Source organism: Vicugna pacos, chromosome 3, assembly GCF_048564905.1.
Source record: "Vicugna pacos chromosome 3, VicPac4, whole genome shotgun sequence".
In the NCBI taxonomy this organism is placed as follows: domain Eukaryota; kingdom Metazoa; phylum Chordata; class Mammalia; order Artiodactyla; family Camelidae; genus Vicugna; species Vicugna pacos.
The window spans coordinates 112,671,491-112,697,643 of record NC_132989.1 but is presented as its reverse complement, the minus strand read 5'-3'; the positions used below and the strand labels follow the sequence as shown (position 1 = coordinate 112,697,643).

Below are 26,153 nucleotides of genomic sequence, written 5' to 3'. Positions count from 1 at the left end.
CATCAAAGATGTAAACAAAATTGCTTTGAGAACTGTAATGCACTAGAAACATATGTCTGCAATGGTAAAGAGCCTTACATAGTCTGGTACTAAACGATAAATAAAACTTCAGCAAATTCTCTTAAAAATATATGTATAAAAGCTTAAAGGAAGTCCAGAAGCTGGAAAAGTTTAAATCATAAGTTTTAATCCGGAAACAAACAACTGTGAACCCTAGAAGTTAAAGATACTGGTTTTTAGTAATATTCACTTAGGAAGAATCAAAATTTATTATTCACAGTAAGATGAAAAAATATTCTCATAAAAGAAGCATGAGGGAGATAAATTAGGAGTTGGGGATTAGCAGATACAAACTACTGTGTACAAAATAGACAAGCAACAAGGTCCTACTGTACAGCACAGGGAATTGTAGTCAATAGCTTGTAATGACCTATAATGAAAAAGATTATGCAGTGGGAGACATATAACTGAATCACTATGCTGTGCACCAGAAACCAACACAACATTGTAAATCAACTAGACATCAATAAAAAAAAAGAAGCATTTGATTTGGGACTTGAATTTTAGATTTGGGATGTCTCAAATCTGAACTCTCTAACATTTTTTTAAAATTTATTTAAAAAATAAAACACAACTCTACAAGAAAGGCATTATTATATTTTATACTCCACCCATTTTTCACGATGCCAGGTTATTAGTTCCTTTTACGTTCAGCCATAGCAACTCAGCTCTGGTTCTAGAACTGGCTCTCTTTGTTTTGCTTGTGTCTCTCACCTTAGGATGCTGGTATATGATTGTTTTCTTCAGAATTAACATACATTTAAAGCCAACGCTTAGCATTCTTGAAAATAACATGGTGCGCTTGTAATTCACCTAACACTGGTTTGCATGTTTCTTTACACAGACACTCTTACTCATTCTAACATTTCCTACTGGTGTCTCTCTTTTTTTGGTTTATAGTGGGCACCGAGTAAATACACGGGACATAATCCATAACTTGAAAAGGTAACGGCCACGGCAATATGCTGAAAGAAGAAAAAAGGCTACAAAAGTGACAGCAATACAAAATGGAAAGGATATGCCATTTAATAAAACAAAATGCATCTAATACGCAGCATAAAATAAAGACTCCAAGCTGTAGCTAGGGAAATACAAATTTGCTTTCCTAGTAAGTCAAATTCCCCCAATATGAACATTTAAAACCTTTCCCCTGGAGATTAAATGTTTATCCGCAGTTTAACTACACAATGTTTAGGGAAGCAATGCTGATTCAGTTACGTATTTTCCTATTTAGGATCTCCTGAGAGTTTACTCTTGTTGTTTCCTCGTGTTTTCAATAGCATGTCAAGAAAAATCATTTAACAACAGAGAGCGTTGAGGGGTTATCTGAAGAACACTCTACACACACATGCCAAGAATACTGAAGGATTTGGCAGATTTCAGGACCAAGACAATAGAGATCCCTGTGAATGAAAACCTATGGGAGCAAGATGTTGAACAACGTAAATGGAAGAATTGTTCTTATGTCCAGCAGTTAACAGTTAGCACTTATCACAATTCATCTTTACGGTGGAGGGTCTACCAAATATAATATCTAACATGAACCCTCCAAGCAGGCTTGAATTGTGCTAAAGAAGCTATCTCAAAGAATACCGTAAAATGGACCCATTCCGCCTTTTATCTCTGTACAAGTGATTTCTTTTTAGAAAAGAATCTATGCACCCCGCCTCAATACAAGACATGTGTACTTGTGTCCTCTAATGGAGAAAATTTCGAGAATTCCTTGAGACGAATTTTAAGCACACAGCCAGAGTTAAGTCACATGCCCCGCTATAAAGACAGACCAGGAATGTGACATATCTACAGTATTCACAGATGCAGACATATATTTATGGGACTCCATCAGCAGAAATCAAATGCCTACGAATAAAACATCATTTAACTCTACAGGAATTCAATTCCCATTTGAGAAGTAGCGCATCACCAAATCCCTTGCCACTGGTGAGAAAAGCAAAGCCAAAAAGAAACACTTCTCAATAAAAACAATTTCTAACATTACATTCAAGCTTTTAATCAGTGTCCAAACAACTTCAGCCTAATGTTCATTTTCAGACACAGAAAAAAATGAAGGTAATAAGGATTTTCTAAATTTTCAACTTTTAGCATAGCCTGGTAGGTGGACCACTTTACACTTGGATGAACGGAAACGCCAGGGCGACAAAGCATGCTTCTACTGAGGCAAGAAAACACCGAGACCATGGTATTTGAAGTCAAGTGACCTAATCCGCTGTCCTCAGTTCCTACTGCAATCAAGAGAGCTGCCCGAGATCTTATCAAAGAGCTGAAACCTCACGCGACGACAAATGTTCTGATCAAAAGATCATCTTTGCTGCTGAACCAAAGAAGATGTCAGGGATCCTGGATCAATATCCATATTCCAAATCAAACAGAAGATTATAAAACCCAAAGAAAGTCAGCCTTCTCATACTCAGCCAGTGACATGAATGCAATCATGTGATGCAAAATAATAATAATAATAAAAATAATAATAATAATAATAATAATACAGGAACAAGGCCTGGTTAGAAGACCTCTTTAGCAGCGAGAGCGAAGAGAGAAAGGCTGGTACCCACCTGGGATCTTTCTGGATGCTGTCGATGGACGGCGATCTGGCCAGGGTGCCTTCGGGCGGGAGGGCAGGGCCGGACTTGCTGTAGGGCGACTCCACAGAAGGACAATACTGCAGCTGTCGGTAGGGGTCGGCGTAGTTGGAGGCCGGGCCGGCGGCGTAGCTGGCCCTCTGGAAGGTGGCCGCGGTGGCGCTCTGCGGGCCATGCTGGCTGCCTGTGCGCTGCAAGGGGACGGAGTCGACACCGGGGGAAGATGGGGCTAGGACAGGAAAGTGGGGACAAAGTAAAAAATTGAGGACCTGCTCACAGAAACGGTTAACCAGGTCTAGGCAGGGGGGGAAATTACACACAGAAAACAAAAAACAAGGGTTTGAAAGAATAAAAAAAAAAATAATCTGTCATAGTTGAACTAAGACATTCAATGTTACCCAGCAACGCAATCACGAGCATGCTGTTTCAGAAATGCACCTGTCAGCCTAGGCAGGCAAACGCGTGTGAGGTGTGCTTCCTGCTCACCCGCATCCCAGAGAAGGTTTGTTAATCTAACCTCTGCGCGGAGCTAAAACCCAGGAGAAAGAAGGAAATTTTTCTAAAGAATCATAGACCATTAGTTCTTTATTGTTCAGGTTGAGGTAATTCAGAAAGCGTTCATTCAGGTGATGTCATGTTTACTTTATTAGGGGCGTGAAACAAATTTACAAAGGTGGTTCATTTTCCTGAATAAATGAAAACACAAAAAAGTGAGGTGTGTAGGCGTGGGGGTGGAGGAGGACACAGGTGGGGCTCCTGTTCCCATAATTAGTACTACAGCATGAAATGCAGGACTGGTCTAGTTTTTGTAAAGTAACACCCACAAGGTTTTTATACGCCTCTTTTTCAACTCAGGCTGTCACGGTAACACACACATTTGATGAGGGGCAGGCACGCCAGGGAAGATAGAGCCCCGCCCAGCTGCAGCAAAGACAAAATAATGAGCTGACTTGGCTCTTCTAGAATTATTTGCATCTTTTCAATACGCTTACACTGTTTTGGGAAGATTTCGCACCAGTTACTAACATAGGTTTGACTGGTTTCAAACTGAATTTGTGTTTTGTTTCCTTCCTGGGCTCTTCTGAGCTCGTTTCAGGTCATTATTTTTACCTGGTTCTCAAGAATACTTGACGTCTAAGGTTGAGCTGACATACACAATGAAAACAGCATCTTTCGTATTAATAGAACACGACCTGTTATTAACTGCTGCGATCGTTAACCATGTTCAATACTAGACAGCGCATTTACTTTCCAGCATTGTAGATCACACTATATCCAAATATAGCCAGGGTCTAGATATGGCCATTTATACCATGGGAGCTCTATACGGAATTACATTACAACTCTGAGTCACACCCACAACGCGGACTTTCTGAGCATTTCTTAGTGGCTGGTGATAGAACTTATGTTATCCCTTCTCACATTCAGGGACATATGCAAAATCAAACACAAAAGAAATTATGTCAATGAGAAAACAGTATTAATGTTAAAAGAATGTGAGGATATCGCGTCAAAATGACAAAAAAGTTGCAGAGTGACTTGGAGGAATTGAATGTATTCTAACAGGAGAACTGATTTTAATTAAGAGCTTCTCATTTCCAATGAGCTTTTAATACTTATTCTTATAAGAACCAAAATTAGAAGAGGCACCCATGACATGGTGAAGACTAGAAAAATAGATAAGAAAAACTTTCTAAGCAAAGAGTATGTATATTCCCAGAGAAGCAGTATTTTGAAATGAGGAGGGCTGCCCTGAAGGACTGAGTTTCAAAGTCGTTAGATTAGACAGATAAACATGAAGTTCACAGCCAGAAAAATCTGTTTTCTATCTTCATGCAATTCCTGAAGCATTTATATTTTCTCCAAAATTTTATAAACATGTCTACTTGAAATTCACATTTTAAAATTTATGAATAATGCACTTTATGTTACGCGGGCAGGGGTTTAAAAATTTAGGCCAGGCATAACCACGCTCGTGGAAGAACAAAGGCACAGTGGTGAACAAAATTTCATTTTCTAGAAGAGTTGTGAAGAGTCAGCCAGTACATGAAGGGCAAAAGGGAAAACCAACCACACCTGACATTTTTCAGCTAAATGATTTTTTTTTCCATTCAGGAACTAAATGTCAGCACTTAAGCTTGCTGAGGATGGTTACTAACATCAGCAAAAATCGTTCGGTATATAGAACTATTTGTTATTATTACATGAAATACAGTGATTAACAGGAAGGGAGAGCAAAATGGGAGAGACCAAGATTTAATACTGAAACGTAAACATTCTTGCTTTAAAAAAAATGATAATAATATAGGTAAGGGGAACAATCCGACCAGTCACACCAAAAAACTCTCCAAGGACCTCAAATTTTAAAAGAATATAATATGAGGACTTTAAGAAAAACCCTCCCAGCAGCAGTAAAAAAAAAAAGAAAGAAAGAAAATTATGCAGACTTTAAGGAAGATCGGGCCAAAGTGTGAAAACAGAGTGTGAAATACAATTAACTTAGCAGAAACAAGAAGGCAGCATCTCAGCATATGAGGAGGAAGAAAAGGTGAAGGAAAGTTTACGAATATTACTAGGCTCAGATTTCTATTTTGCTGTGGCCTTCTTGAGGGGAGAGTCAGGGAACTCATTTGGGGCTTGGCTTCTGAAGTGGGACAATCAGGTCCACATCCAGGCCATTAGGCCCATTCTTGGTTTGGGGCAAGGTCCTGGGTTCTCTAAGTTCTAGTTTCCTGGTTGTAAAGCGAAGAAAGGAAAAGGGCCTCATGGGATCATTACTTGCTTTAAGTGAATGAAAAGTGTTAACTGCCTCATACGCACAAAATGTTAAACAAATAAACTCTTATTATTACTTAACAAAGCTGAAATCAGCTCCCGTTAGAAAACGAGTTTGCACAGAAGGCACAGAGTGAATGGCCCTCACCACTGGGCATCGGACTTTATAGCTCCTGTTAAGTGTTTCTTTTGTCGACTCGCATTTTCTCCAACAACTCCACCCGAGAATTAATGCGGCATTCTTCACTTCACAGGTGGGAAACCGAGGAACAGAGAGAGGACAGAATTTGCCCGAGTCTGCCTTATATTTAGTAGAGAAGGAATTCGAGCCCTTGCACCCTGCTTCTGGAGTTTATGCCTACTATCACCAGGTTTATAAACTGGATTGGGTTTATAACCTCAAATATGTGTATTATTGAATGTCTAACATGGTGAGAAAAATTGGGAAAACGTTATGAAAGGCCTAAAATTAAGGGGAACGTCTACCAAAAGTACAGAGAAGAGCCAAGTTTGTAATAGGAATCAACAGCTTGAATATTATATTGAAAAAAATTATTCCACCTTGGTGTGTTAACTCATTTACAATATTTCTCATTTAATTGAATTGATTGAGATATGCAGAAAAATCCAACTTTGTTCATTTCTAGGAAAATCAAAAATAGGATACATATAGTTATCTTTTATTGTAAAGAGCTTTCCAGTCTTAATTTAATCAGGAATGTTACCATATGAAGAAAAAAGAGGGGGGACTGGAAATCTAAGATGGGTAAATACCCTGCAGAACGATCATGTTTTAAAAAATCACAGTCACGTTCATGGTACTTGACAAATGGCCTTTTGGAAGTCTCATTCCTGAATCGGTAGTTTAAACTTCTTCTAGGTCACAATAAATAGGGTACTGATGAGAATTTCAAATATAAGATCAGAATTCAAATTGGAACCGCCACGCGCAAATCAATTAGAGACTGATCAGTGCGAGGGAAATAACGCAAAGCAGCAACAGAAATGGGAGAAAAACACACTACGTTAAAGGGGAGGTTATGTGATCACATAGAAGGAAATGCATGAGAATTGAATCGATCTCAAACCGACCATCAGTGACGAAATAATATAATGCCTTAGAATTTTTTAAGCATTTTTAAAATTGAATTCTCCCTTTTCGCCCTGCCTGTTCAGACCATGGTGTGGCTTACGCAGACTGTGGCTCTCCATTGATACAGATAAGCAGATACTGATCACACACTATGAAGAGTTTTCTCTAATACCATTTTCCCTTTAACTTCTGTCCTGTTATACATCTTCTCTCGTTTGAGTTTTAGAGCTCAGCTAACCAAATCACCACCTTGGAGAATTACTCTGTTCAACTGAACCTTCTTACAGCAAACATTTGAAGTGGACAGTGCTTTCTCAGCTCTGTAAACACTCCTCTCCCTTCTCACCTGCTCTGCAAACACCCCCTTCTCCTCTCAGTAAGCTCTTAAAACTCAATGAACCACACTGCTGGTCTCTTTGGGGAGATTTTTAAAGTAGCCTCTTCAGCAGTTGACTTGAGACTTCACCCAACATCTACGCTGTTCATGAAATTATCTGTTTTCCAGAGAGCTACAAAAATAAAGGTCTTGTTAAAAAAAAATGAAAGAGGTGCTCTATGTGTTGTATTTCTTTAAAAGAAGGAAAGGGAGATCCTTTTAAATAAATCATTCTGTTCTTATGATGATAGACAGTTACATGCATTATTTACTGACAATGGAAGAAAGGGAGAATGGAATAAAATACAAGAATGTGGGACATGGAGAAATTCAGGGCAGTAGAATACAAAGTGGGGCTCAGCAGAAGGAAGAAAAAACATTAATTTTTGTTTTTGTATTATTTATCTTTGCTTTTATGTATATTCGTATATAAAGAAATATGAAAACATAAAATACACTTACACATGTTATATAATACAAAGCAAAGAAACAATAAGCTAATTAAATGATCTTCCTTCTGCAAGCTCACAAAATAAAGATGGCTTAGGTGACAATGGGTCCAAGAATGTGGTCTATAAACTTTTAAAGCTATTCTTTAGCTAACAATAACTATTATTTCAAGATGAGGAATCTTTACCACCCAATCCATCATATTCCTAAAAGTATTGTCACCTGAGCTGAACTCCCAATTTTCTGCACTCTACACAGGTTAATCCAAGCTAAGCTTGATGGAAAAACATTCAAATGTAAATGTAACAAAATCTTTTAACTTCATACATCATTATTTTTCTGGGGGAGAGGCATTCAGTGCAGGGGTTTTAGTAGCAGGAGAACCATTAGCATTGGCGTTGATTATCGGTGTGTTGGTGTTTCTGAATTTTACCAACTAGTCTACCAGCAAACACTGTTTTCCTCCAGCTGTAACCAGTCTTTGTATTTATACAATTTAAGGGGAGTTGATACAGGCAAGCATCCGGAAGCTCTTCCTGGTTTTAAGATTATATTTATCATTGGGCTTATTAAAAATTTCCAGTTGGGTAATAATGGGCCCCTGATTTTTTTTTTTTTTTGACTTCAAAGAAGTAAAAATTTTAACTAAGAGATTATGGTGGATCTAATTTGACTTGCTTTAACGAGAAGTGATCACTTTTATAATTTGAAGTCACAGCACTTAATAAGTAATAAACTGTTAATATTGCACCTCTTGTGGACTGAAATGGTGATTTTAATTGAAATATTATATTTTATTGAAGAAGAGTAAAAAAGTTTTATGAACATGCAGTTCTATGTACTCCCTCTATGGCTTTATTGGTAGTGGCTCCTACTTCAGAGAATTGAGTTTTTAAAAAATGCTTTCTCCATATTGGCAAATATTTTCATCACGTTTTTATTTCTTTTTATGTTCCAATATTTGTCAACTTCATAAGGCTATTTAGCAGGTTTTCTCCTGGCAACGGACCTGCGATAAATTCATTCTTTGCAACAAGCTGATACACAGCACAGAAAGCTTGTTTTCTCCACTCAGGACCCCATTTACCCAAAAGGAAATTCACGTGACGCTCATCCCAGCAGACGTTGGTCATTGTCACTAGTTTAGAAAGATGTGTTTGGGGCAGGTGTCAGAGTTAAGTGTCTGTGTTAATCAAATGACTCCAAAGTTGATAGTCATTGATAGGTTTGAGTTTGAAATAAAAAATGTGTGTTATTCTGTTTTAGCTCAATAGACTTTCTCATAAGGAAATCCATGAGATCACATATTCCTTCTCTGGCTCTGCCTTATTGCATAAGCTGTGCTTTGTACAAGTCTTATCCCAGACAAAGGTATGTTTTATTTAAACAGACTCCCTAGTTAAAACTGTGCCTCTTTAAATTTTCATTGTGCAAGAAATGAAGCCTCAGACACTGGGGGGACAGTCACATCACGTCTGTCCCACTCACGGCTCACTAGCCTGGCTTTTCTGCAGCAGGTCACAGGATTCCTGCCCAGGGAGGGAGCATGATGTGTGCCTGGTGAGAGGGTCCTCCTCTCCGGGGAGCCCCGCTGCACGGGGGGACCACTGCTGATTCAGAAAGTGGCCCTCTTGCTCTCTTATGCTGCCAGACCTCTGGGGCCACCCTGCTGGCTTCTGTCTCAGTCCTGTCCTGGGGCGGGCGGGCAGGCAGCTGCTCTGTTCTGTCTCCACCTCCCTACAAAGAGCATCATCTGGGGGCAGGGAGGCCGGTGGGCCATCCACTGAACGCACTCCCTTCTGCGCGGACTGAGCTGGGGCGAGGTCTGCGGTCCCTGCCCAGCACTGGCTGGCATACCTGAGCGTGAAGGGTCAGAGATAGGTCTGTGGTTAGGGGCAGAAGACCCTCTTCAGACCGCCTTCTCTGGCATAGCCATGGCTGATGGAGTGTCTGCCAGCTCAGCTAAATAAAATCACACTGACTTTTTGGTGTGAGGCATGACTCCCATTGTACGCTTCACCATCTGCCAGCCTGGAGCAGAAGAGAGGTGAGAAGTAGGGTTTACAAAGCCTGATCCTCTAATGTACACAAATGTTTACACTTGCATGTATGTAAGTCTCCAGCTTTTTGGTTTAGGAAAGCCTAGAGGACCTCTTTGAACCCCCAAAGGTAGACTGTGGTCCTTGGTGGAGTTGGTGTCTGGGATCTACACCGGTCTTCATAATAAAGTAACAGGGGTGAGAGGCTAACTCTGGCAGCTGAGAAAGAGAGATGGAGAAGGAAGGTGGAGAGGAGGGACGGGAAAAGATGGTGGTAGTCTGGGTGTAGCGGGAAAAGCTAACTGAGAAATCCCCTTTGGTGGGTCGTTCAGGGAACTTGACCCTGTTTCATCTTCAGTGACTACAGCTGTTTCCCGTTCTCCTCTGCACCTCTCAGATCTAGCACAGCCTGTAACTCAGGATGGCCCGAGTGGTATTTGGAGTAAGGGAGGCCCAGGGATGGGGTCAGCAGGTGGTGTCTGGGAACCCAAGTGACCGAGGGTGGACACCTTCCCTCACCCCCACCCCTGCCGAGAAACTAGAGGAGGAATGTCTTAGGAGAGGGTGAGCTTGTGCACAGGGCAATCGTGAGCTGCATGTTATCTAGGAAAGAGAAGACAGTGTGTGTTTAGTGCATCATTGATTCTTTGTCTTCAATGTTGTCTGGAATATTCATGTCACCTTTAATATACTTCCTTCAGTTGCCAGTTATTTATTTCATATTTTAAGTCCTTCTCTGGAACTAAAATTGACCGTGCGTGAGGACACATAGAATTAAGCTTCTCTGGATCTGCAAGCCCATCTAGCTCGCGGTTCGTCTTCAACAGACATTATCTGACAAGCAGGAGATAGACGACCATGAAGCTCTCTAGGTGAAAATGGTGTATGTTTATTTTGGTTTTAAATGATGAGTTTTACAGATGCAGGATCAACCAAGATGACTCTTAAGAGCCCAGGTTCCAGGGCAAGACTGCCTGGGTGTGAAGGTTTACAGACTGGCTCCATACAACCTGTGTGACCTCGGGCAGATCACTGAACATCTCTGTGCCTCAGTATTCTAATCTGTAAAATGAGGATTGTAATAGCACCTCCTTCACAGGGTGGTTCTGGGGATTCGTAGGTATGCTCCACGCACTTAGAATGGCCCCCGACAGTGGCAACGTGCTATCTGCTTTGTCATCTGTCTCACCTGCCTGATGCTCTGGAACTATCTAGTAATTTCCTAGTTGGTTACGCAAGTGCATTTGTCTTCGTTCCCAAATGTTGACTCCTTGAAGAGGGGCAGCTGGCCTTCAGTTCCCCTGCCCCTCTTTCCCTGAAGGATCATCTGGAAATGCTTTGGGGGGCACTGAAGGACCCCCAGCCAGTGGCCTTACTTAACAGCAGAGACATAAGGCTGGGAAGTCATCTCAGCGACCAACTGGAGCCAAAAGCTAGTGGCCCCTGGACACTTCAGGTCCAACAGGCCTCAGAAGAACGTGTCCTCTTCTCTCAAGGAATCAGGGTGTTTGCTCTGACTCTGGAAGCCACTTAAAAGTCTGCTCCAGTGGCCTCCAGGATGGGGTGTATAAAGTACAGGGGATGTGAAAAATGAGACCCTGGACATGGGAAGGCACCTTAAACTGTTTCTTTATGAAAGTTCATCCTTGATCTTTACTAGATATACTTTAATAATACTGCAGTAATAGGTGTGTGATCTCTATGTGAGATATATACCCGGAATAAAGGCTTTTTCTCAAACGTGGGTTCTCACAGAGGCAGTTCCTGGAGTTGTCGGGTGAGCTGGGCAAGGTAAGGACTTGAAATAAAATGAATTCAGTGTAGAAAGAGACAGGAGGCTGAGCAGGTCTGAGGGAGAGAGGGCTGTGGCCTGATGCTTAGGAGCTGGAGAGGGGTGGCTTCTCCCCGCCTGTCCCCAAGAGACCATCCACGTACTTCTGGGAATCTCTGTAGTGTTGTGTAATCAGCGTATTTCCTTGAAAGTGCAAGTTTAAAGCTGCAGGCTGGAATGGGGTCTCGGGCACCTGGTTGTCACAGCTCAGCGATCTCGGCCAGGACAGAGATCACTGTCACTGGGAGAAGGCCAGGCAACCAGAGTTTCCCACATGAAGCCCTCGGAGGACGCTGCTGCCTTCCCTCACAGGAGGGACCGGAGAAAACACCTGCTCCTTCATTCAGCCTAGTTCTCCACTGACGGCGTGGCGCAGAGGTCGGCACACTTTTCTGGGAGGGGCCAGAGAGTGAGTGTGCTCAGCTTCAGCAACCACGTGGCCTGTCACAACCACTCAGCTCGGCCGCTGCGGGTGACAGTAGCCAGAAGCCACAGCTGACAGGGCACCAAGTGGGCGGGGCTGGATTCCAATGACCATTGATGGACTCTGAAATCCGGATTTCATACAATTTCTACACGCCACAAAATAGTATCCATCTTTGGATTGCAAACCATTAAAAATGTAGTCATCATTCTAAACTCATGAGCACTGTTAAGCAGCTGGCCGGCTGGGCTCAGCCCGTGAGCCGTAGTTTGCCAACCCCGGGCTCAGAGACGACGCTAGCTTTGCTGCTGTCCCTGTTCTTTTTTTTTTAAGTGTGAACATCTTTCCCTGTTTTTAATTAGCAATCGATGAATAGAGTATTTTTTTCCTATTGCAGCTAATTTTTCATTAACCTCCCAGAAGTTTATCAACAAGAGATAATTCTAAGAACATATGAATATGGAACAGAGACTCAATATAATCCTTTTTGTTGTCAGGTTCTCTTCAAATTAGACATTGAATGTCACTGAGATGATCTTTATCTTTTATAAGAGGTGTGTGGAAATAAAATTACCTTAATTAATAATGTGCAACAAAAGAAATGCTACAATAGCCCAACCCCAGACAGACTGGAGTGGATTTAACAGGTTGAAGGTGAGGGAAATTCTGACAGAAAAATAAATGGGGATGCTTTCTGTCTGAACTGAGATGTGCATCATGAACCCTGGATGACATTTACAATGTCAAAAGTAAAATAAAGAGCACTTTGTGCCTTTCTTCCTATGATGCACTGCAATATTCAAATGTAAATATCAATAATCAACTCTAAAAGCGACACGGCTTGCCTGGCTTCCAAAACGTGTAATTTAGTATCATACTGCAGTTTAACGAAATTGCTACTCTCTCCTTCATGGCAACTGGAAGTTCCAAGAGTCTGAAGACGCAGAGCCCTGGGTGCCAAGTCCCCATGTCTCAGCCCCCGTGCAGGGTCACGTGTCTCATCAGAAATGAAGGACAAAGCTCTACTGACTGCAAACCAGAGGCATAATATTTTTCTAAGTTTATTTAGCCACGTGAGGCTTTGGAGTAAGTGAGATTCTATCTTCTCAATTACACTGATTTGCTAGTTCAGAGAAGTGTTCTTTAACACACTTAATCATGCCATTTGACCAGCTGTTTCACAAACAGCTTCCTTTTCTGGAAAACACTTGTCTTTCTTCGTGTGACTTGTGGCTGTGTTCAACTCAAAATATGTATTTAATCCAGGAGAGCCAAAGAGTTGAACCATATGCAATCACCAATACCCGACCTTTAAATAATGACTTCATATGATTCTACTTGATAGTGTGTATGAAATAAATTCTCAGTGCCTTACAAAAATACATCACATGTTTAGAAAATATGTGTTTCCACCGCAAGCTTGCCAAATAAGTAGACTGTACGATTAAGAAACACTCACCAGCTTTAGGCACGTGCCTTTACATGTCCTGGATAATAATGACTGTGCTTTCTTAAAGTGGTTATACTCATTAAATATATTACTAATGATGCACCAAAACTTAGTAGTGTTTCCTTCCATTTCCCTGTTTGAGAAGCTTACAGCCCCCATGGGACTTCTTTCATTTGCCACAGACTCAGGGAGCTAAACTGGAGTCTCACTGGGTTTCCATCATCATGATCACAGGCATGAATGTGAGAAGCAGGGGGCATCACAGTGCTTCTCAGCAGACGGTGCACGCGCGCGCACACGCACACGCACACTCCTTTCACGAGGGAGTGTTATTTAAGCCCCCAGGTAGACCCACCCCCTGGGGACAGTCCACCCGGGGCCCTGAGTACACACCTGTGCTCGTGCGGTACGTGCCGGTGTGTGCTGGCGGCAGAGGGTCCCCCTGGCTCTGGCTGAGACTCCTCATGGGAGGCTTCTGATAGACGCGGTCTTCATAGATGGGGTCTATGTGGTGCTCTGGGGACTGCAGGGCCCGCAGCTCCGGGCCCAGGTGGCCGTGCTGGCTGCTGTATGAGGCCCGGGACCCAGCTGAAATAAAAGAACAAGGGGACGTTAAGATCCGACCAACATGCAGACAGATCTTGTTTGATCAAAGACATGTTTGAATTTGGGGGCACGACGGAAACACTGCAATCGGCAGAAAAGCTAATGGATAGCATGGGATGACAGCAACAGGTCAAGCTAGTCAGCTTCTCAGCATCACCCAGCTACCATGCTCTGCCCCTAGACCTCATCTCCCTAGAAGGATGCTAAAGATCCTGAGAAAAATCCACAGTGATCCGGGCCAGTGGAACAGCATTTTTCTCAGCCTAACCAATGGAGCAGGCTTCTTCCCTGGAGAAGAAACCAGGCAGACAGTCAAACCTAAAAACCTCTTATTATACCACAGTCCTTGCCCCTGAAGTTTTACAATGGGAAATTATTATTTAAAATGATAAGTGAATGAATAAGCTGTGATGGCAAGCCATCTTGGTGCTGCCCCTGAAAAGTGGGCCAGAATCTGTTCTCATCAGCAGTGCGTTCCTGGACAATGAATGAACCAAATGTTCAGATGTAACAACAGCCTAAGTCCCTGAGAACAGCAGATCTGAAAGGAGAAGGTTTTCAATACATTTTCCTTTACCCTTACCCTCCAAACTGAAGCACGTGCATTTAGTCTATCTTGCTCTGAAATGGCCGGACACATACACATGGTGCCACTAACTGGTTTAATTTACAAATTGAGGCTGCACATCCTTCGCCTGGTAGGAGACGTAAATCCTTACTGGTGTCACTTGCTTGTTGGGTTTTCTGCATTGCATGGGAAGAGACGTGGCTTTAAAGCAGTGCTGTGAACCAGGGAACCTCTGCACCAAAGGAAACAGAGTTTAATGAGGGCTAAGAGCTTGAGTGGACATGTGAAAAAGAAGATGCTGACTGAGAGTAAAAGTTTCATCCAAGGTACAGCAAGAATCACAGGAGCAGACACGCCAGGAGAGCCACGATCCCAGGGACAGATGGAGTGGAGGACCTCTAGGGACAGAGAAGGACGTGGGGCATCGTGAGTACGGAACTCAAACAAGAACCAAATGAGACTATGGATGACTTTAGCAATGACCCTTCAGCTAAATCTCCAAGGCTAATACCCGCATGGAATGCTAGCATTTAAGTGTCAACTTCCTTTGAACAGTCCCAGCTGGAAGCCCTCCATTCCAGCTTAAAGCAAGAGGGAGTTGGAACTCCCTGATTGGTGATGTTTGCGCACAGCTCTACCTGTCCAAGTTCTCGGCCGGTGGCCACTTTACAGCCAACATCTTCAATGTTCAAGGGCTACTTCCTCAGGATCATCTAACCCTAAAGATTTTTAATATTCTTGTCTAGTATATTTGGAGACCAAGCCATTCAAAAGCTTTGAAATTGCCAGCAGATCGATGTTTTCCTGGTGTATTTTCACACGGGCTGCTTTACTTTTAACTAAGCGCAAAGCAGAGCAGTTCTAAATGACTGGGGCAGTGCTGAGACTCCTACGAATTCAGTGTTAATAAAAAAAATCACTGAATGATTGGATGAAAGGGAAAGGAATAAAGTAGGCAGGTTCCTTACCTTTCCCTCTGCTAGTAATTAAATAAATTCTGATTTAGATAGCATTCAGCTGAGTGATAGATTCAAAATTACTGTTTTGCATAATTCAGTTCATTGCATCTGATTTATCAAATGCCAACATCACACTGAATATTATCTCATGCTCAAATTTTCCAGGAATATATTTAAGTTATGATATGCTTTGAGTTCCTGCTGTCAATTCTTCCTACTTCTGAAGCTTTTGATAAAATTGCCAAGGACTTACAAGTGTGAAAACAAGGGAACAGTCATCAGATCCAAAAGCCACAGAGTTAAATAAAAGTTCTCCATCACTGGCAGATTTATAGTTGTAACCCATATCATCATTCCTTGATGGTAAGCAGCTGGAAACATCCAACGATGAGCAAGGATTCGCTGGCCTTTTAAGTGGTGGCGTGATCTGAGGGCAGGTGTGAAAAGCCTCTTTTTGTAAGCATTTACTGGGCATTAGGAAATTGTTATTACTATCATGAATCAGAAGTTAATGACCAAAGGTCCTAGGCAAGAAGCAAGAATCTTAAGATGAGGTAGATTATCAGAAATTCTATGTGCTGGTATTAAGACAAAGACAAAGTAAAATTATTAAATAGTTGAATAATATACCATCCTTTTTTAATTAGCATGCTTTTGATAGAACCGTAAGTTCACAGTGTTTCCCTGTAGAAACATCTGTGCAAAAGACACCTGCATATTTCAGCATTATGCATAGCAATGAGATAAGGCATTTTAAAAGGAGCGTTGTTGACACTCCTTTGCATCCATTGTGAGTCAGGTTCCAGTTGCTCATGGGTGGGCACAGTTACTGGCAAGAGAGACAGAGAGAAGTCAGAGGAAAAAGAGATGCAAGGAATTAAAGGTTAAAAGTGCAGCTTCTGGAATTCATGCCTTCTACCACTCTTGTTTAAGAAAGAACGTATCAGATCCATATTAACAAGGCCTATTTTATTTGGGGCAATTTTGAGAAAAAAATTCTCCCACAGCCTCTTCTGGGAGTATGCTCCAAAATTTCATGAGATGGTGAACATACTTGCCAATTCAAAGAAAATGCACTTGTCTTTAGTAATAATTTCCTTTCACCATTATGGTTTATTTGACAGTGAGCCCTCAGTATTACACTGGACTCAAAACACCACTGGCAAACATTTGTATCTTTGCCAGGAACCAGAACAATGTGAACATAACAAGAAAAGAATGCTGGAGAAACAGACTTTGTCGCAATGTCACGGATGTCAAGGCCAATTATGTTGGTGGAGAACAATTCTGAGAACTTCACCTTGACCAAGCGGACGGTTCAGAACTGCAGGGTGACAAAGGGCCATGGAAACAGATGAGCCAAAGAGAAAAGGCAACGCGGACTCCATGGCCCAGACCAAGTGCATCACCTTCCCCCGCCAGCACAGACATCGGCTGTGTGAATGTAATGAGTGTAATATCCGTGTCCAGACAGCACTTTGTGACCAAGTTCTGCAACGATGCTTACCTCATCCTACACTAAGATTTCAACGCTATCACATGCTTTACTCTTCCTTCTCCTCTTCACAAGACAAAGTTTGGGTCTAGAGAGCTCAGGCCCTGATAATTTTCCTATCTGATGTTTCTGAAATCAGTGGGTTTGAAGGCGCCCATCTGAAACACGAATGCTCAGCTTACAGGCTAAGACAGTTTGTGATGCAGGAGGGCTGAAGGGTGAAGGGCACTGTAATAGACCCACGGGTGCTCTGGGCCTCCTGCAGGTCCCAGAGGACTGGGAACCTGCAAACTGATATAGGACCGCACCTGGGACAGTTGCTACACAAGAGTTTGCATCTGCCCCAGGACCTCAGTCACCAGCTCACTGCTGACTCAAAGGGATGCTCAGATGGCCCAGAACCTGGTCCCTCCTGGCCACTCGGCTCTGGCACTGCTGGTGGGAGGAGAGAGGAGAGGTTCAGTTCTGCGCAGAGACGGAGGTAAGGGCACCCAGGGCTCAGAGGGGTGGGCACCCTGGACCCCTGGAGAGTGGCGGGGCCCTAGGCCTTCACTCCAGCACCACCACTTACATGAGCAACTCCTGTGCAGAAGCTTGAACACATGGCTCACCTTCCAACCCTGCACATGAAAGGGGGCCTCGGGAGGGAAGATGCGTAATATCCAAAGGTGTGAAGTAAACAGAAGCAGCATCTAAACCAGTCCATCTACTGCTCTTCCTTGTGTCAATTTTGCCCAAACAACCTGAAGTGGGAAGATACGATTTGGGCCCCAGATCTGTGTTTAACCAGCAGGGCAACTCAAGACTAGTCACTGGACCTCTCTGAGCCCTGGTTTCTTCAAGCATAAAAATGCAGATAGTAATACATGCGTCTGTGTGGCACACGATTGTGGGAGGATCAAGGAGAGAGAAATCGGGTGTGAAGGGCTCTGCAACTGATAAAGCGACATTGAAAAAAGGACTCTCACGCCACTCGATCTTAGAGTCAAGAAATGATGCGATCTCGTGAAAATACCTCTTTGGATTTAAGCAAACAATCAAACACTACTTACACTAGCAAAATATCAAAAACAACTTAAGAGATTTAATTCTGAAATATTATAAATGAAAAAAATGGATAATTTTGTGAAGTACCACTGCAAGATGTAAATCTTATAGTTTGATTTTTTCTTGAAAAAGCATTAGTGATGCTTTTTAATGGATAGCTGCAAAGAATGAGGGAATGAATGACGTTCAAAAGGGAAAGAAATACGGACATGACCGAGGGAAGGTGGAATCCTTTTTAGGAAGGGATACGGCAAAAATGAAACCTGCAAAGCGAAGATGACAGACACCCGCTAGCCCAGGAGGAGGCAGGAGTGGATGCCTAGGGAGTGCTTGACGTGGAAAATAAGTACGGAGCAAAAAGGGTAAAGTTTCCTTGCTGCCTGGCTTGTCTCTCTCCTCCACCCACACTTCCCTTGGGTCAGAGAGTCCCACAGGCTCAGTTCCATCTGACCAGTGATACGAAACAGTTATCACTTTTAAACTGACTTGCAAATAAATTTCCAGGGCCTAGAGTTTACACACAGTGTTTACATGTACCAGTTAATCCGTACTGATTGATGTATTCATTCACTCAACACATATTTGCTGAGTGAGCGACTCTGAGGAGTTGCGGACACCACGGTGCTTAAGGCAGACAAGGTTCCTGCCTTGAAAATAAGTAAGTCATCACATTCAAGCCGGTACAGAGATAAAGGTACTGAAGGAGATAAAGTACGGTGGGGCAAGAAGACACCGTCAGAGGGTACACTGTTTGATAGGATGGTCAAGAAAGTTCTTTTTGAGCATCTGACATTTCAGCAGACACTTTCACCAGGGCAGAGAAGGAGCCGTGCTGGAGGAAGAGCCAGGTGTTTCTCGGACAGGGGACCAGCAGTGAGAGCAAAGGCCCTCTGCAGGAGACTCATTTCAGAATCTTTATAGAAGTGATTTTATTAATATCTATTTAATCCATATTGTCTTTTAAAAGAAATGCCAATTCGCATAAGAACTCTTTATGAGTTCATACTACAATTGACTATAAAAAAGGAACAGATTTTTTTAAAACTCAGTAATCTAGAGAAGCAGATTTCCCCTTGCACATCCTCACTGCACCTCCTTCCTTGCTGAATGCTCTGATTTCAGGAGTATGTTTCCGGCCGACACGTTGGTATCACTAAGCAACGTGTCCAAGCAGCATGGCTGTGTGGGCAGGGAGCCTTCCCGTGGTGATGGCTGATGGCTTTGAACCAGTTCTTTTGTGGACTTTGAACTTCCTAAAAAGTCTGGCTTGATATCTGTTATCATTAAACTCCAGGGTGAAAAACAACCTCAGCAAAAAAGCTCTTTTAGAAATAATAAAAAAAGATCACATAATTTTGGTTAATTTCATCATATCATAACTGTATGCTAAGTAAATTGCTGAGGGAGGCAAATATGCCGCTGCAGATCTCGTGATAATAAGGATTTATTTGTTCTATTCTTGATTTTTGTTTTTGACTCAAATCAAAATTCCAAAATCTAATTCCCTACTCCTATGCCAATTCACAAAATAATTTAGCATTTTATAGGACCCCAAACGATTTCCTGTGTATCTTGAGTCAAGTCCATGCACTAAATTCTACCTGCAAATGATCATTCACTCATTGACTTAGCTTGACATTGTATCTCATGTTATTATAAATGTTAAAATATACAAACACATTTCTTGTACTATAGGCTAAGAGCCATATTTCAGACTGTTACCTGGAAGGGAGATTATGAATTCACATGTATTCAATGACAAAACTGCACTGAAGCCTCATAATTTTAATGTAACAGGCCATCTAATGATATAAAAGGTTAGTCTGCTTTGGAAAATGCCCTCCTGTTTCATCTTCTCCATAAACCCTAGATTTTCACACATTATGCTAACGTCATACAACTTTGCCGCTATCACAAAGAACTTGAATGCTCACAGGTCCCTGACAAGGTACAAAATGCTGAAGCATTCTCGATAAAGTTTCCAGTACAACTTACTGTAATTATGAGGCCTCCCCTCACCTTTCACCGAACACTGTGATCTACTGGGACTCAAAGATTTCCCCGTGAGAATAATTTAGCATGTTGATTGCCACATCACCCAAATCTGGGTGACAGTTGTGTTTCCTTAGAGGCCGCATCACCCAGATATGGGTGAGGCTTTCCTTCCTCCAATTTTGCAGAATTTATTCTGAATTTATTCCATTCAGAAGAGTAACAAGAAGAAGCAAAATTGTAAACAGGCTGAAAACTGCAAAGAAGAAAAAGGGATTTTCTTTTTAAGACAGTTCCAACTTGGAAAAACAAACAGATGAATTATGAGCACATACAGTTAGTGCGTCACACTGCGGTCAGGTGTGAACTGGGGCCCTGCGGGAAACACACACGATCCGCAGCGGGTGACCAGCGTGTTGAGCAAAGTCAAGGCCAGGCTCCAGCAGCAAGTGTGCCCCTGCGATCTCATCCCTGTGGCAGCAGATGACCCTGGGTCTGGCCTTTCCTCCCTAACCACCAGCACTTCTTCCCAGGCAGTTAGAAACACAGGCCTCTTTTGTTCAGTTCCTTTTGTGACAGGCAGGCACCTGGAAAGTGACAAGACACGACTCGTGAAGTATGAGGAACGTGGCATCTGACATCTTTGCAATCTTAGGACGGACCATTTCCGTTTTTATTTTCAGTCCAGGGTCTCAGGGCTCCGCGTCCTCAGTGAGGCGGACGGTGTCCTGTGTCATCACAACTCCATCTGGCTCCAAGTCTACTTGTCTAAGAATGTTCTAGTTCTAGTGAAACACACAAGACGAACAGCGGTGGGCCAGCACCTGTCTGCTTTTGGTTTCTTATCTCGGGGTAGGTGGAGAGGAGCTGAGCAGGCGAGCTGTGTATTTCAGTATTTCTCAAAACGCCACGTGCGTATGAGTCCCCTGACTAACATTCGGGTTCTGACTCAACAGGTTTGGGGGAGCGCCTGAGGTTCTAAATTTTTCTCAAGTTCTTGGCAATGCAGGTGTCACTGGTCCATAGACCACCCTTGGAGAAGCCGGGACACACTGATTTAGCTACGGCTGCATCTTGGTTGCTAGCTGACTTCAACTCCGGCATCCTTGTGGGGCCCTGGAGGCAGGCACAGCGATGCCTTTTGTCCCCTCTGCCTTATTAAACAGATACGAGTGCCTCAACAAAGGCACAGGCCAAGGTCATAGTGAGACAGTGGCCGCGCTGATGGCACCTCAGCAGGTGCCGCTAACCCTGGTCCAGCATGTGGCAGTGCTGGCCACCACGTGTGAGCGTCGTCTGGGCTGCCACGGGCTGCCCCAGCCCAGGGGTCAGGTGTCAGCCTGCAGGCTGCTGCAGGAGTGACTGACCTTAGCTCTAGGTGGTCAGGCCCCACCAGACACCCAGGGGCACACAAAGGCATCTGTGAGCAGGCCAGCTGGGGCAAGAGTCCCTGCTGGGGACAACCACCAGAGCATCCTTCCAGCTACAGGACCAACTTCTCAGGCACAGGTGGACTGGGATGCATCTGCTGCCGTCACTGAGCTTCTCGGCTGATTCTGGGAAAACAAGTATCTGGGTTACCTGCGTTACGACAGGGCACCCCCATGTAAAGGATTCAGCGCGGTGCTTCTCAACCCCAGGAGAACGTACATGGTGCTCACCTGGACGAGTGGACTTTAAAACACCTGGACTGTTGTATACACTGCTGATGCTGGGGCCCACTCCAGACCACTGAGTCAGGACCTCAGGGGATGGGCCGGGGAACAGACGAGTCCAAACACTCCCCATGTGTCTCTAAGGAGGGACCTATCTCTGGATGGTTAGGGTCAGGCCTAGTAGACCCGGGGCCCGTGTGAGGCCCTGAGGCACGCAGGTCAGGGTTTGGTGCTCCGCAGGCCCCCTTGGGCTGGATGGTCACAGCACCCACAGAAGCATCCGTTCTCAGATGTGGGGGGAGGGGGGTAACCTCCTCTTGGCGTGGGTGTAGTTTCTGAACTTTGCAGGAAGGCAGCGATACCTCTGAGGGTAGGCAAAGTCGAAGATGGTTTTTGCCTTGGGGAAGGTGGTCGCTGCCCCAGGTGTGCCGGCCACCACGCTGCAATTAGTCTCTTTTTGGGACATTCCCCCAAGTTCATAGATTGTGTGCTTTTCACGCGTTTCCGCCCAGGATGGGCATTCTATTTACTGTCTGCTTCCAACCCAGGCTCCTATCCGGGAGCCGCTTTCGGCAGCAGCCTCCCGGGTGGTTGGACCAGGAGCTGGGTTCACTGCCACCTTCAACTGTCCTGGTTAACTACTGATGTCGCGGCGTCTAACAGCTGGGGCTTTATGAATGCGTCAGTCACCAGGGTTTTTAATGGCCAGTCCCTTATCCACACAGGTACTCTTCTTTACCAATAAGTTAGATAAAATTGAGTGAGTGTCATTTTAGTTCTCCACAGCTGCTTCTCAATACCCCATCCGTGCAACCCTGGAACAGAACATCTGGAGGCTGGCTTCCAGACCTAGTTGCTATGGATAATTATGAGTCTTTCCAGGAAGAGAATCCACAACAACATGCTCCTGACCCACATTTTCTGTTTTATCAAAAAGACGAACTTTGCAAGGGACGGGAAGTCTTCACTGTGCTTTCCAAAGTGCTGGCTGCTGAGGGGACGAAAGCTCAGTTTTCATTTTTGTGCATGTGGTTTTTGCCCATCGAAGGGCACAGATGAAATTCTCAACGTATACACAAGAAGGGCTGTGTCAGATAAAAGCAAGCAATTTTCTTCATAAATCGCTTTAAATATTTTGAAAAAAACATCTGAACCAGGATGCTTTTGCATCTCAGGATCTTGAACAGGCCTTTTACTCAGATTGTGCTTCACATATCATAGATAGCTGTGCAAACTTCTTTTCAAAAATTAGATCTTTAGCTGCAAAAACTCAGCCTTAAAATGTATTCTCCTTGTATCTGTTTTCTAATGCTGTCCATGCTTCACCAGTACCCACAGGACGGGCTTACTGATAATTCCAGAAGAAAAAGGCACCATAAACTTCTCAACATAATTTATAGGACAAAGATGGCAAATAAACTGCTTCACAGATTAGTCACTCTCTATACTTACCATTTATAACGTCTTTACAGCAACACTTGTTAAAAGCTTTATTATTTTACTCACCATAATCCTTGGCACATGAAAAAAGAGTTTGAAAAGAGAGGAAATATGCTGCGTAATACACAGTTCTGCAGACTAAAATTTTTCCTTGATTCTCTTCTGATTAAAAGCTTTCATATTTGTATGTGTGTGTTTTGGAATCCAGTTAGTCACTGAATTATGTGTGAAGAATTATTAGGTGAACACCAGTATATTAAAGCAGTCATTCCCTAAAAAATGCATGATCGATGAGATCCATGTTCAGTTACAATTCTCCCGCCCAGTTTTTGTCTGTTGTCTTATCCAAAGAAGTTGCTACTAAACCACCAGTTGGTGTGGGACGGTAGTGATGTTAGCGGTGCTTCTCTAGCACAGAAATCTGTATTGACTCTTCCAGCGCAAAACAAATACAACGTATTTGCTAGAAGGCTGTCAAGGGGAAGGGGTCTGTTTGTGGAAGTGTCAGCCACAACAACCAGTTACTGACTGAGCCATGAAGAGGACTGTGGCCTGATCTGCCTCCAATCGGCTGAGCTCGAGACCTAAATGAACACCTGTGTGCGTGCGTGTGTGTGTGCGTGTGTGTGTACTTATTCATTCTAGAGAAATGTATACAGACTTCCCTTTCCTACGTCAATTATTGAAACACAGCTTGTGTCCTACGGGAGGTTTTGACTCCTTTAACAGGTCGCCAGTCCATCCAAGGAGAGCTAAGGTTGAAGCCAGAAACACCAGGAAGCGCACGTATCATCTGAGGTCAGGATGGGCTCGCCCTCTTTAAGAAGGCACAGCACCTGTGGGCCCGCGCACCGTCGGGGCAGCTGAACAGGGAAAATCAGTGCTACCAAGTCTGGGTGAAGACATTTATAAGCAAACAGAAATTGGAGGGGCTGCTCAAGTCCGCTCCGTCAGCACCATGAACGGTTTTCCTCGGGTTCTTTTTGCTGCCCAGCCTCCGCCCGCGGGTCCCTGGACAGGCCCTCACTGCATGCAGACACCACAGAAGAGGCCTCGTCTGCTCTTCTGATCTCCGTCTCCAGGCTCACACACAGGGAGCTGCTGGCTCTCCAGGGGAGCCCGACATGCCACGGGCTGCTGTCCCGGGCCTCTGTCAGTCCTGCGACTGACACCTACACCCACAGAACCGAGGAAGCCTCTTCCCAAAGCGTCGGGAAACTCCGAGGTTAGGGAACAGGCATCTGATCTACAGATTTTCAATACCTATTGAGCCAAGTTTTTCTGTCAGCTGTCAGTGATTTTTTAAGGTTTCACTCACTTGGAGGAGAACCTGGTATCTTTGTGTTCATGCTTCGCTCTGTGCTAAGGATGGTTTCCAGTTACCCACGGGACGGAACACTTTCACTGGCCGGCGACCTTTCTGACAGTTCGTTGAAAACACCTGCTGAATATCTACTAGATGAAGTGGGGTGAGGAGTTCAGAAATACGCAGGGGGCGCAGCTGCCCTCCGGGAGCCCTTCTGTCCACTTATTTAAATGCTCTGCCTCTTCTGATTATTTGCAGGAAAGCTCAGAACACTTTCTTCTTTGTATCAACGTCGGTGCTTTTGTAATACACAGCACAAGAAACACACACAGGTCCGTTTGGGAGTAGCTTTTAGAGACTTTGGGTATTTTACTTTAGTTACTCTACAGAAAATGCAAAGCATTGCACAAATACAAAAATACATATATGCACATACATGGATATGTGTATGACATGTACATATACATAGGTGTGTGCAGTGATTTCTGCCATATATTTAGAATACATATAAGTAGAAACTATTATTATATATATGTTCTGTGTAACATAGACTACATATATGACAAATTTTTAAAAATTTCAAAATGCAAGTTGGTTAAATACAGTAGTAGGAGGGCTTCTGATGTGGGCATGGTTGCAAATTAACTCAATTATGAAAGATTTTAAGTTATTAATTATTTCAGGTTATTTGCACATCTACTAAAACAGTTGGTCTTCCCATAATCTCTCCTGCTTGGGTAAAAAGAAAAATGTTTCAAAGCAGCATCATATTTATTAAGGCAGAGATGCTGGTGAACTAGAATCATTGAACTGAGGCTGACACTTAAAGTGAGGGGCCAGCACAGGCGTCTGTTTGCCCAAATTAACCCATACCCATGACCTAAACTGCGTAAGCCCTGCGAAGAGACCCAGGAATTATTTTATCATCGATGCGCCGCTGACACTAAGTTCAGAGGCACGGAGGCTGGGGAGGGGAGCTCACAGCACGGGGCAGACAGGAGCTAGGCAAGCCACGGTGCAGGTGACCAGCAAATGCAGGGCTGCGTGTGTCTCCCTCTCTATTCCCACCCTGTCCTTTCCTTCTGATTCGACATCGTACCTAAGAGCATTTTGCCAGGAGATGCCTCTTTCTAACAGCCATCTATGTGATCCATAGCATGGAAGAAAGAAGACAGATTCCCAGGATTCAGGGCCAGAGGAACATTTGGCTGCAATTACCTGCCCCGGTTCTCGAGGGAAAGGGGAATTGTCCTGGGAGTTGACTCAACGCTGGGGCCCCCAAACGAGTCCCATTTTAATCTGTTCCTCTTCAGATCTCTAGAACGTTCACTTTACCTCCAACCTCTAACGTCTCGTCTCAGGTATTCATTTACATACTTCCTGGGGTTCTAATCCCAAGTGAAAAGAAGCTTGTAAGGTGTTCTAGTTAATTTATTATTAAAAAAATCTCACGGACCCTTATTAAAAAAAAAAGTGGGGTAAAAATCCCTCCTCAGGGAACCATCACCAGGTCCCCAGTGCCTCCCGAATGTGGTCACACCTCCTGAGAGTCAGTTTAGGAGAGCAGACCTCAGACCACGAGCAGCCTTCATCTCATGTGCATCCCCGGTGCCTGCCCTAAGCTGCACCTTATCCACCCCAGGACTCATGGCATCACCGGACACTTGCTCATAACTGACGTGTTACGCTCCCCTCCCTAGCCAGACGCCTCTTCTCCTATGTGCACCTGTCCAGGTGCACTTTCTAAACCCAACCTCAGATGCTGTCTCCTTCAAGAGCCCTTTTCTGATCCTCCTACCTGGACGTGCCTCTCCCTACAAGGATGCCCCCAGCCTGGCCCTCTCTCTGCTCTGGGCATGACTAGCTACTTCTGAACCGATGTCACTTCTACCCCCTTCCAGGCAAGGCAGACCCCTGGCGTCATGACTTCCATCTTATTTATATGAGAATGCCCGGCAGAGCTGGGCTGACAAGATTCTCCCTAGTC

The 26,153-nt window shown here is 43.8% G+C and overlaps 1 protein-coding gene across 3 annotated transcripts in view; it reads right to left on the bottom strand.

Annotated features, from left to right (window-relative positions):
- The window catches only part of CTNND2 (catenin delta 2), an 875,933-nt gene that overhangs the window by 349,674 nt on the left and 500,106 nt on the right, over positions 1–26,153 (bottom strand). For all 3 annotated transcript variants that reach the window (XM_015251739.3, XM_072958848.1, XM_015251743.3), the window contains 2 exons: positions 13,492–13,686; positions 2,634–2,889 (listed from right to left, as the gene is read on the bottom strand). In XM_015251739.3, the coding sequence (XP_015107225.2) occupies positions 2,634–2,889; positions 13,492–13,686 (451 nt within the window). The remainder of the gene's footprint in view (positions 1–2,633; positions 2,890–13,491; positions 13,687–26,153) is intronic.